The sequence below is a fragment of the Rhineura floridana genome, chromosome 6 (assembly GCF_030035675.1).
Source record: "Rhineura floridana isolate rRhiFlo1 chromosome 6, rRhiFlo1.hap2, whole genome shotgun sequence".
In the NCBI taxonomy this organism is placed as follows: domain Eukaryota; kingdom Metazoa; phylum Chordata; class Lepidosauria; order Squamata; family Rhineuridae; genus Rhineura; species Rhineura floridana.
The window spans coordinates 68,132,239-68,145,317 of NC_084485.1; the positions used below are offsets into that span (position 1 = coordinate 68,132,239).

At 41.2% G+C, this 13,079-nt stretch overlaps 1 protein-coding gene across 3 annotated transcripts in view; it reads right to left on the reverse strand.

Annotated features, from left to right (window-relative positions):
* The window catches only part of MDM4 (MDM4 regulator of p53), a 40,977-nt gene extending 28,346 nt beyond the window's left edge, over positions 1 to 12,631 (reverse strand). Inside the window, exons 1-2 of one of the 3 annotated variants that reach the window (XM_061632207.1) lie at positions 12,611 to 12,631; positions 2,400 to 2,494 (exon numbers count right to left, since the gene is read on the reverse strand). In XM_061632207.1, coding sequence (XP_061488191.1) covers positions 2,400 to 2,474 — 75 coding nt within the window. In that variant the 5' untranslated portion in view covers positions 2,475 to 2,494; positions 12,611 to 12,631. Of the gene's footprint in view, positions 1 to 2,399; positions 2,495 to 11,986; positions 12,133 to 12,610 lie in introns of those variants that run through there. The other 2 variants (XM_061632206.1, XM_061632208.1) reach the window with 2 other exon arrangements.
* Positions 12,632 to 13,079: the final 448 nt, after the last annotated feature.

Sequence of the window (13,079 nt, forward strand, 5' to 3'; positions counted from 1 at the left end):
AGAAAACACACCACAGCTGGAATTTTCTTAATTAACAGAGAATTCAAAAGAGAAGATCTCTGTGCATACAGTGGCAGGAGCAGTTGCAACTGGCAACCATGGCTGATTGATTTATGGAACCCTGGTCATATGCTTGTTTCAAGATAAGAGGACAACAGAAGTAGCATGGGAAAAGGTTTCTCTGTGTATCCCTCCTTTTTATATAAGAGGATGAGGGCAGTGTGTAAGGCACAAATGATCAACCTATAGCATTGGTGTCACAAATGACACAAGTAACAAGAATTAGTGGCATGCCTGAAGCAGGAGATCATTATAATAATAATAAAATTTTATTTTTATGCCGCCTATCTGGCCGAATGAACGGCCATTATCCTTTATATTCCTAATTCTGAATTGAGAGAGAAGGAATGTACAGTGTTGATGTGTTCAGGATGAACTACGGAGTTAGCAGCATAGAGTCATACTAGGCCAGGTTCAAAATTACTAAGTAGTGTTGAGAAGTGATGCTGTTCTGTGTCACCAATTACACACAATTTCCAGACAGTACCTAGACACCCAATGTACTGCACCTTCCAAACTGCTATCTATCTTAACCTAGGATTTTTTTTTAAAAAAAAAATTCCCCACACACTCTCATTAGATTCTCTGTATTTTACACGGTGAAAAGGCCAACCATTTGGGGCCTCCTGTTTGTTTCAAGAAATCAAGCCCAAGGGAAGCATCAAAACTACATGCCTGCTTTCCAAATTGTGAGTTGGCAGCAGAACACAAATTAAGTTCAATTAAAGTTCAGTGTTGGCAGTAATCTAATACAGGCTCTTACATGATCGTTTAACTGAATTACAGGATAGTTTCAGAGTCCAACTTAAGGGCCTTTGTCACATGGGTTGATATCTTAATTTTCAGCTACTCTGCCCTACACATTTCATTCTAGCTTTGAAGAGGAATACCTGAGCCATCTTAATGCATTTCAGCTGGGATCCTAGGAACTCTAACAGATAAACTGAATACTAATATTTGTATTATTAGCTTATTAGCTAATAATATTAGCTTATTCTCAGCTCCCTAGGATACTAGATTTGACAACCAATATTTGCCCATTAACTCAAATGGGTTATTTTTTCAATATTCTTTCCCAGCAGTGAGAACAAGCATGCTTTATCTTGTTAACTGGGAACTAGGATGGATTTTACCAGTTCAAAACTACAGGATTTTATCCGGATGGAAAGGCCAATTGCCATTAATGGCAAAGAGAATATGAAGCCCATCTCCTGCTTGCTTGATTAGCATCCAGTCTGTTGATTGTGCTTGCCTTTTCAGCTTCCAAGTAAAAAATGCCCTTTTGTATGGGTGGGCTTAATTTTTTCTTACACCAGGGATCATTTAATAGCAATAGAAGGTGTGAGGACACCTTATGCCCCAGCCATGCAGGAGTCTGTCTCTCACACAATCCTCATTTAGAAATGGGCACAGCATTCCCTCCAACTTTCTCCAGATAGCTTCTGCCCTCTTCCTACATGGCTTCATTTTCCCAGCTGGCAATCATCTTTAAATGTGAACAAGAGCATAGGGTTCAGGGGAGAACATGAATCAAACAAACTCACATACAGATTTCAGTAGCACAGTTAGAGGGTTGCCAGCTAGCCAAAATTTTACATGGAAAAGACAAATGTATTTGTAATATAATGTGCATATGTATGCTATGCTTTTTGCTGTGAATGCAAACAAACACTGCACTGCTCCACAGAGCTGTGTACAAGAATATGAAGACCGCAAAGATGTAATTGGCAAGACTGCATGCACGCAAAACACTGTTCCAGATGCTGTGCAAGTAAACCAGCCATCCTAAAATACAGTTCATGCTTCTCTCTCCAAGTTGAATTACAGCCTGTTACCTTGCCAGAGGCTGCTCCTTTAGTGCAGTAACGATGGATCCACTGCCAATTTGGGCTGGCCAGCTAAGAACAAGAAGGAAGTCACCAGATTCTACAGCCTCTCTACGGGCAAGGAAACATTACCTTCACAAAGGAAAGAAATTCTAAAGACACTCAACCCTTGGTGCTAGAAATTTTGTCCAAAGGTGGCAACTCTATACAGGTAACAAACATCCAGGAGTCAGGGCTACTACCACTAAGTCCATTACATATGTTGGGGGAAGGAATAATGACATGATACTCTGCAAAACATCTGGGAGAGACTAGACTATGGAATCTTATAGAAGATAATTAATCTGAATAATCACAAATAGTTTTCACAATACTAAAGGGCACTGCAAGTCAAATATTTCCAAGTTGCTAAGCCAATGGTCATTAGAAAAGGCAATATAACATGAAGTGGAAAGTTCTTTTATTAGATTTTACTGTTTTAGCTTACATCCTGGAAAAAAAGATGTGTGCTACCTGTTTGACTTGTTCAAGTGATGATCTGCAGGCACTCTCTGATGATGGATATTGTGTAGAGGTGGAAGATGTCATTTTGGCAGTAAAGTAGCTGTCTATAGTACAAATATAAAATAGAAATAAGATTTAGCAACTAGTCTGAAAAAAGCACACACAAAACCATGCCAAAATGAATGCTTTTTAAAAACCGGGAAACCATTTGGTACAAAAACAAGTGATAGAATCTTAAGGGTACTCCAGAACTACAACTTACATATCTAATACCAAGATCACCTTATTACCTTTTTAAAAAAATGTTTGGTAACATAAAAATCCTAAATCTGCACCTAGTAGTCAAAATAGGGCTCTTTTGAATGAAGAGCCAATGAGTTTTCTTTCCTCATCTTTTAGAGATCCATGTCTGAAGTACCTTCTTCAAAGTGTAGTCTCAAGCAATTGTTACTCTTCTGACCCTTTGAGCCCAAAGAAAACCAAGTCCCCTGTGACATGTTGAGACAAGTACCTAAAACAATGAGTTAAGGTGAGTCATTCAAACCATTAACAGCTGAATCATCCAACTAGCACTAGAAATTCTTCCCAACTATGATTAACTTCGTCAGCAAGCAAGGGTGGGGCAAGTAACTCAACACAGTACTTAAAAGCTGATGAAAATGATAAAAAAGCAGTTCATGGCTTTAGAAAGTTCTACAGCTTTTAAAATCAACAACCAATCGCCCAGCTGAGTTTTTCCATGTGGTCCAGACACAACCCAAACATGGAAGATGGGCCTCTGAAGCACATGGAAGCCAACTGAACAACTTGCCCGACACTGAGGATTAAGTTGGTGGACCCCACAGGGACTTGGACACCACAGTTGTGGCAGTTCCAGTCCTCCTCCGTCTTGTGGGATCATTTCAGTTTATGTGGCCTGATGAGAGTAGCTCTGGAAGACTGCTTCTCAGGCCCACGGCAGTTATGTTATGGGGTCCTGCAGGGCACTATTTTGTCCCCAGTGTTATTCAACATCTGTACGAAGCAGTGGAAGTGTTCATTAGGAGTTTGGGGGCAATGTGTTATCAATATACTGATGATATCCAACTTTATTTCCCCATTACATCCGATTCAGGACAGGATGTGAAGGACCAAGACTGGTGCCTAGATGCAGTGATGGACTAGATGAGGAAAATAAGCTAAGCCTGAACCCTGGAAGACAGAGATTTTGTGGGTGAGTGATTCCTGGATCTGGGAGACAAGACCGTTGCCTGCCCTGGATAGCGCTGCACTCCCTCTGAAGGAGCAAGTATATAGTTTGGTAGTACTCCTTGAACTATTGTTGTCATGTGAGCCACAGGTGGCCTCTGTGGTTAGGAATGCCTTTTAACAGTTTCAACTGGTACATCAAGTACGGCCATTCCTGGATAGGGATAACCTACACTGGTAAGCTCAAGAATGGATTACTGCAACATGCTTTATGTGGGGCTGTCTTTGGGTCTGGTCCAGAAGCTTCAGCCAGTGCAAAATGCTATAGTTAGACTGGTGACGGGAATAGACTACTGCCAACACATGACACCAGTGTTAAAAGATTGCACTGGCTTCCCATCTGCTACTGGGCCAGATTCAAGGTTCTTGTACTAGTGTACAAAGCCTTGAATAAGTTAGGTTCAGGATACTTTAAAGTCACCTTACCCTCTACGTGCCAAGTTGATCACTGAGATCATCTGGGGTAGCATTATTAGTAGATTCCCATGGGCCAGAAACACAACTCATGTCATGCATTCAGCGTTGTGGGCCCAACTCCATGGAATTCCCTCCCACTAGAAGTCACACAGGCACTGTCCCTGTTGAGTTTCAGGCTAGTTAAAACCATTTTATTTAGAGAGGCCTTTGTAGACTCTGGTGTTTTACATTTTTAGATTTTTTTGTGTAATTTTTTGAGATTTTAGATCTCTGATGTTTCTAATTTGTTTAATTTACGTTTTACATTTTGCATATTATATCTATTTATTATTGTAATCAACTTTGGGATCTAGACAGTGAAAAGTGGGATATAAATTTTTGAAACAAACAAAACAAGGCCCACTTTACTTTCACTCAGTCCCATCTAAGGAAGAATGGAATAGGAAAAATCTCCGAATTTTTGCATCATCCAGAGTTATTGTGGCACCATATACAATAATCAGCTAGTTTAAATGATTCCAAGTCAACAGATTATGAATGGTTGTATCTACACTAGACACCAACATTGTACACAGACAGATGGTCAGCAGTAAACCATGTCACATCTCCTTCATACCCTAAGAACAAAATAGTAGCCAAATCATGGGTAGCCAAGATGGGGCTCTCCAGACGCTTTGGATTTCAACTCCTATCAGTCCTACTCAGAATGGGCAAATAGGAGTTGTAGTCCACAACACCTAGAGAGCACAGTGTTGTCTACATCTACCTTAAATCTTGCTTCATGTAAAACTAAGTGGCTTGACCATTTCCAAATTAAGGCTGACCAATATTATTGACACTGCAAAATGAGATTTTTCTTTTCCAGTTTTTGGAAACATTCCCATTTATAGTTCTCTTTGGCATGAGCCTAGACAAGCTTCCATATACATACTAACATCTCAAAGAGCTTCACATATCATCTGTGTATCCAAATACAATTTTAAAAAATTGCAGCTACATCACTGGGTAACAAATACATTCAATACTTTTATAATCCACTTTTCTATTAAAACAATATTTAAAGCAGTTACAAAGAAAAAACCAGTAAGGGAAATCAATTTGGAATCTTCTAAAAATTAAGTAGAAAGAAAAAACAGTAATATAGGAAGGAAAAATGGCAGCACTAAAAGCCTAGGTGAAAACAAATATCTTAAGTTCTTCCTAAATGGTAAAACCTAACTTGTTCCCTAAAGGTTAAAAAAAAATGGTATCCTGTTAGGTAAGATTATTGAACAAAATGTTTATTTAACTGAAAAGTTCTTCTCCCCAGCCACCACTCATTTAGTAATTAAATAAACAATAATCTTGTCCTGTTTTATTGGATGAGTTTCAGTTGGTACAGCTCGAGGATGTGGACAAGGTGCTTGGACAGATACGGGCGACCACTTCCGCTCTGGACCCTTGCCCCTCGTGGCTAATAAAAGCTAGCAGAAATGGAACGGCCGGCAGGGCCAAGGAGGTGATTAATGCCTCGTTACGAGAGGGAGTGGTCCCACCTTGCCTGAAACAGGCGATAGTGAGACCGCTCCTAAAAAAGCCCTCCTTGGACCCTGATAACTTTAACAACTATAGGCCAGTAGCAAATGTTCCATTTCTGGGCAAGGTTCTAGAGCGCGTGGTCGCTCGCCAACTCCAGGCTCTCTTGGATGAAACTGATTATCTGGATCCATTTCAATCCGGCTTTCGGCCGGGGTTTGGTACAGAAACAGCCTTGGTCGCCCTGTATGATAACCTCTGTCGGGAGAAAGACAGAGGGAGTGTAACTCTGTTGGTTCTCCTTGATCTCTCGGCGGCTTTTGATACCATCGACCATGGTATCCTTCTGGGGCGACTCGCGGATTTAGGAGTTGGAGGCACTGCTTGGCGGTGGCTGTGCTCCTATCTTGGGAATCGTCTCCAGAAGGTGATGCTTGAGGAGCATTACTCGAGTCCCTGGGTGCTCCAGTATGGGGTCCCGCAGGGCTCAGTTCTGTCCCCCATGCTTTTTAATATCTATATGAAGCCGCTGGGTGAGGTCATCAGGAGTTATGGAGTGCGTTTCCAGCAATATGCTGATGATACGCAGCTCTATTTCTCCTTTTCATCTTCTTCAGGTGAGGCTGTTGCTGTACTGAACTGCTGCCTGGCCGCGATAATGGACTGGATGAGAGCGAACAAACTAAAACTCAATCCTGACAAGACTGAGATGCTCTTAGTTGGAGGGCCCTCTGCTCAGATGGTTGATGTCAGACCTGCCCTAGATGGGGTTACACTCCCCCTAAAGGAACAGGTCCGTAGTTTGGGGATCTTATTAGATCCGCTTCTGTCACTTGAGGCTCAGGTAGCCTCGGTGGCACGAAATGCGTTTTACCAGCTTCGGCTGGTAGCCCAACTACGACCCTATCTGGACAGGGAGAACCTAGCCTCAGTTATTCATGCTCTGGTAACCTCTAGATTGGATTACTGTAATGCTCTCTACGTAGGGTTACCTTTGAAAACGATTTGGAAACTTCAGCTAGTGCAGAATGCTGCGGCCAGAGTTCTTACTGGGACGAAGAAATTCGACCACATAACACCTATTCTGGCCCAACTGCACTGGCTTCCAATATGTTTCCGGGCCAGATTCAAAGTGTTGGTCCTTACCTATAAAGCCCTTAACGGCACTGGACCGCAATATCTGATGGAACGCCTCTCTCGCTATGTTCCTACCCGTTCACTCCGCTCGACGTCTAAGGCCCTTCTCCGGGTCCCAACCCATACAGAGGCCCGGAGAACAGTAACAAGATCTAGGGCCTTTTCAGTGGTGGCCCCCGAATTATGGAATGCCCTCCCAGATGAGATACGCCTGGCGCCTTCCCTGTCATCTTTCCGGCGCCAGGTAAAAACCCACCTCTTCACCCAGGCATTTTAATGTATTTTATGCTTTTAATCTTATTTATTTTATTTCTAGTTTTCTTTTACTTTGTTTATATAATGTTCTATATTGTTTGCGCAATACACACTTGCTGTATTTTAAATATTGTGGTTTTATCATGTTGTACACCGCCCTGGGAGCTGCTAGCTATAGGGCGGTTTAGAAATGCAACTAAATAATAATAATAATAATAATAATAATTTCATCCAGATGGTGCTTGGAGAGAACGACCTCTGAAATACCCCAATCTTCAGACAAATCATCTCCAGGACAAAATACAACATTGGGTTGGACAAATGTACATCTAACCTTTGCATAATGATCACATGCAATACAGCCTTCTTGTTCACTATTATCAGGTCAGACGTAGTATACAACAAATGTTAAGATTACGTAACATTAAGCCTAGCAAACGGAACATTTATCTTTAATAGCAAAATATATCAGGGAAAATAAAACTACCTGTTGGTTGCAAATATACAACCACTGTTATATACCTTCTGTTCGTGAGGGCATGGTCAGATAAAGAAGGGCCAACATTCCGAAGACCTACTACAGCATTGTTTCGCTCGTGGCTACTTCTGTTAATTTAATAGCCTTCAGTTATGTTAATAGTTGTGACACTTGTAGCATTAATAGGCAGCCTCCCCCCCCCATTCTGGTCAGCAGTGAAAAGTGAAAGTTCGATAGTCAGGTCTGCCACACATCAACAGCCTGAAAGAGCAAGAACGTTGTTTGGCAACAATATTTTATCATACAATATCCAAACCAGTCTGCTCTGTTATACATACATTTTTAGATGTCTTTGCTATGTAGTTTGGGTCCTATTTGCCAATACTTTTGAGCTTTGAGGTGGGGAAAACGAGAAAGCCTAATAATGTACAACCAAAACCACCACAAACAGATGCTAACTATTAAGTGCCAAAGTCAAGTCAGTCTGCAAAGGGGAAAGATCCAAGCATATCTTTAAATTATTTTTTGAATTTAAGAGAAAAAAATGTCTTCATAAATCACTAGCAGTATATTTATCATGTGTACCATGTCTAGAACTAGAGCGTCAGGCAAAAAAAATGAGCAGAGGTGCACTCTCCAGGCATAGCAGAACAAAATAGAAGACAGAGGAAGTCAGAGGACTGCTTTGTATTTGAACTTGAGCGGTAGGGGTACCCTCCTTCATCTCGGAGGTCACCAGACTTAAGGAAAATATTCTCATAGTATTTGTAGGTGTTAAGTATTATCCATGTGGTTAGGATATTTACCTGTACTTTTCTATTAAAAAAAAAGTGATATACTCTATTTATCACCACCATGTTCTTGTTGGTTGTTATGTGCCTTCAAGCCGATTATGACTTATGGCGACCGTATGAATCGGTGACCTCCAAGAGCATCTGTCACGAACCACCCTGTTCAGATCTTGTAAGTTCAGGTCTGTGGCTTCATTTATGGAATCAATCCATCTCTTGTTTGGCCTTCCTCTTTTTCTAATCCCTTCTGTTTTTCCCAGCATTATTGTCTTTTCTAGTGAATCATGTCTTCTCATGATGTGTCCAAAGTATGATAACCTCAGTTTCATCATTTTAGCTTCCAGTGAAATTCTGGTTTAATTTGTTCCAACACCCAATTATTTGTCTTTTCGCAGTCCATGGTATCCGCAAAGCTCTCCTCCAGCACATTTCAAATGAGTTGATTTTTCTCTTATCTGCTTTTTTCACTGTCCAACTTTCACATCCATACAAAGAGAACGGGAATACCATGGTCTGAATGATCCTGGCTTTAGTGTTCAGTGATACATCTTTGCATTTGAGGACCTTTTCTAGTTCTCTCATAGCTGCCCTCCCCAGTCCTAGCCTTCTTCTGATTTCTTGACTATTGTCTCCATTTTGGTTAATGACTGTGCCAAAGTATTGATAATCCTTGACAAGTTCAATGTCCTCACTGTCAACTGTAACGTTACATAAATCTTCTGTTGTCATTACTTTAGTCTTCTTGATGTTCAGCTGTAGTCCTGCTTTTGTGCTTTTCTCTTTAACTTTCACCAGCATTTGTTTCAAATCATTACTGGTTTCTGCTAGTACTATGGTATTGTCTGCATATCTTAAATTATTGATATTTCTCCCTCCAATTTTCACACCTCCTTCATCTTGGTCCAATCCCGCTTTCCGTATGGTATGTTCTGCATATAGATTAAACAAATAGGGTGATAAAATACACCCCATCTCACACCCTTTCCGATGGGGAACCAATCGGTTTCTCCATATTCTGTCCTTACAGTAGCCTCTTGTCCAGAGTATAGGTTGCGCATCAGGACAATCAGACGCAGTGGCACCCCCATTTCTTTCAAAGCATTCCATAGTTTTTCATGATCTACACAGTCAAAGGCTTTGCTGTAATCTATAAAGCACAGGGAGATTTTCTTCTGAAATTCCTTGGTCACCACCATGGTCACTACTAAGCTAAATAAACATTTTGGTCTTTTAAAACTATTTCCTGAAGTCTTAAACTGTAAGAACTGTTGGGAGCTTTAGGAGAAAGTGAAAATTATGCATACACACTACACTTTTTGGAAGTCACCGTTTACAAGGTAATTCAGAAGCATTTAGGCTGACCTACTAGTAATCTTCATTGAGTATAATGCAGAACTAGATCAGAGGGATTTACTTCCTTACTTAGAGGTTAACAAACATGGCATGATCCTGCCACTAGCCTCTTTTTTAAACCCCATCACTAGAACATGCAGACCTGTATATGTTTTGTAGTAATCTTGAAATCTGCCATATTAGAGTACAAGTAATGACACCAATTCAATCCATGAAAACATGTCTTCCTTTGATTACATTCTGAAATGTAAGAATTTGGAAGTAATCCCTATTGTGTTTAAAGATGTATACTGAGTGAATAAATGTATACAAACTAAGTTTTTGTCCACACTCAAATTGGGGAAGCGGAGATGTGTTTGACTGCAGGTTGGCACTATCAACAAGCATTCAACTCCCTTAAGATGACACACAAAATTTTGAAGAAACATCACATACACTATCCAGAATTATGCATTTAACAAATGGGACCTTCAACAAACTGTTGCAGCGTGGAGGGATCCTGCTCAGGGTTCAATTTCCCCTCCTGCAGTTTTCCATATCACACCCTTCAACAGTCATCCAGCATTCTAAGGTCACTGAGAATACTCAGTTCTCACTTCGGTGTTTTGGAGCTTAAAGGCATCTATACTCAGAGAATGTTGACTATTAGTATATACAAGTGGGACATGCAACAAAGTGTTGCAGCATGGGGCACTCCTGTTCCACATACTATTTTTCCATTCTTATCCCACCCACCCCCAACAGTCATTTACCATTCTGTGGCAACTGAGGATGCTCAGAACTTGTTGGGCTGTTTTGGCTTTCCCAAGCATTAGAGCTTTGTTTGTTTTCTAAAGACGTTTTGTAGTTCTGTAAACCTTGGAGTTCCCTCAAGCCTGGTGATGTCTCATCTTGTGCATGGATGTTTTGGTTACATACTGTTTTGGTTACATAAGGACCGGCACTCAGAGAACTGAATCGCTATTAGTATAACACAATGATGATTATAAGCATACAACGCTGCATACTTAGTTGCTCACATTTTAAAGCATTACTAATCTCTTAGAAATCACTTCCTTGTTTTTAAGCTTTACTTAAAATGGCTAGCCAGAGCAACTAAATAGTAAATACTGGCTGTTATTCAGCAAATTTCATTTCAGCGTCTTACGTAAAAATTACAGCGCAGGGAATGATGTCAGGACCTGCGCACTTTCTCTTCTTTTAACTTTCCCTCTAAAACTTTTAACACGTTCGCCAACCATTTTTCCACACTCTCAAAGGTATCTCCTGTTTTAAGTTATTAATGAGCAAGAAAAAGTAATTTTAAAAGAACAGAAAAACCCTGAATAAAGTTACTTTAGGCAAAGACCATTGCATTGGTGATGGCAAGAATATATAAAACACAACTGTATACACTTCAGACAGTTAGAGGGAACAGATTTTTTTATATACAGAAAAATTATCTAAGCTTGGTAAGTTTTATTTTGAGAAATATCAGAGTTTTTAGAGACGAGAGATGAACAGGAGTGCCAGTGAAAGTATTTAAGAGCTAAACCTCTTAAGTTCGCTTTTCAAGCTAATGAATGCTGACTGCAACGATGCTAATGGGGATACTCATTTCTAAAGGAACTCTTGCCCCCTTAAGCTGAAAAAAGGGCAATCAAAAGTCTACCCGGACACCAAAACGTGCTCGTGCTATAAATATTTGGTCACTGAGCTTCCCCTCTCCAAAACCTAACAGGTGATGCCTCACACAATAGTGAATATCACTTCGTCCTACTTTACATTACAAGAAAATAAAGCCTCTCATAAATGCTTATGCCCAGGCTGGAGTCTTCACCGTATATCACCGCCACAGTCTCCACCATCTAAGCACACCCCTCTTTGCTGCTTTAGTCACGCCAGCTCCAATGGCTTTATTCTCTGCTCCCACGCATAATCTAGGAGGGAATGTCGCCAACTGACCGGAAAGGAGGCGCGGGGAGATCGAGAACCTGTCCTTATGCCTTTAGGTGTTTGTTGTTGTTGTTATTATTAGAAACGCAATATTCACAGCTATATGAAACACAATATTCACAGAAATCACCAAGCAACGTTCACAGAATGGAGAGAAGGGCTCCCCTTACTAATTGCTGTAGGTCAAGCAGCCATTTCAAAAAGTTGGCAACCCGACTCACCAGCTCCACCCAACTTCCTCTTTCTCCGCCTCCCTCACACCCGCCACCAAACTGGCTGCCTCTCTATGAAATGGCTCTTCCACGTACCCAATTCCTCCCCTTTCCAAATTACTTGCATTGAATCGCCAGTGTGGCCCTCAATTTGCCCAAGCCTCCAAAACCAGCTCTGTTGCCTCCCCCAAAAAAACCTCGCCTCCCCAATCTAGAGAGAAACTATGAGGCTCCACCTCACCCCCGGGGACTCACCCTGAATGTACTCAATGGCCCCCAGCAACTCTATCAGAACACTGAGGAGAACTGGGGGCCCTTAACACCTCCACCGACTCTTCGCCTCCTCCATCTTAGCAAGGGCGGAAGAGCCGCAGCAGACCTCTTATTTCCCCATTCAGTCAACATGGAGACCCGCATACTTCCGCCCAAGCCATAGAGATAGGAAACAAGCAGATAGTTCTCTAAACGTCCATTATAAAAATAAAGGCCCGGGTTGTATATCGGCTCTCCACATTAGAGATTCCCACCCCCTCAAAATACACCATACCATGAAGAAAAACAAAAGCTAGAGCGGAAAGTATTTCCATAGAGACGGAGATGAAGGAGAGACTACAGAGCCGAAGTAGATAACTGCCAAAATCAGTGGAATAATCTCGGGTTCAACTGCATGGGACTGGGCTGCAGGTGTTTCTCACAAGTGGGGAAAAAGTAGCAACAAACACAGGAGTCCCTGCTTTTTCTAATTCGGATCTTACTTCGTGTGAAAAAATGTTTTTCCCCAAGTCTTTGGACATTTAAAAGCGAAATCGATGGAGCACGAGACTGTGCACGTAAATGAGCTGTGAATGTGACCTGAGAAGACCATTTCAGTAGATTTACCTTTGCTTCGACCCGAGGAATGATTTGTATGGGAGAGTTTCGGTTGGGAATCAGATCTAGACTCAGCCCCACCTGGCCTACAATAAGAACAGCGGACTACGTTGCAGAGCGGACGGACTGTTCTAGCCTGCTTTCTTTCAGCGGTTTCCCAACCTGCAATAGAGGCACAACAGTGGAGTACCCTGTAGGATTGTTGTAAACTATGCTGTTAGCCGGACCTTCAATCTGCAATATTTAGAGTGAAAACATACTGTGTAAGCCACTTTCTTCCAGTCACAGCCTCGCAATATGGGAATACTGGAATGTATTGCCAGGGTTATTTTTTAAAAGTAGAAAAAATTATTTTAAAAAAAGTTCGATTAAATCAAAGTGCAAGAACGCATCTTTGCTGCAACCATTTGTTTGAGGATGGACACACTAGTGCTCAGTCACATCTATGCTACGTTAGAATTTTGATTTATTCATTAAT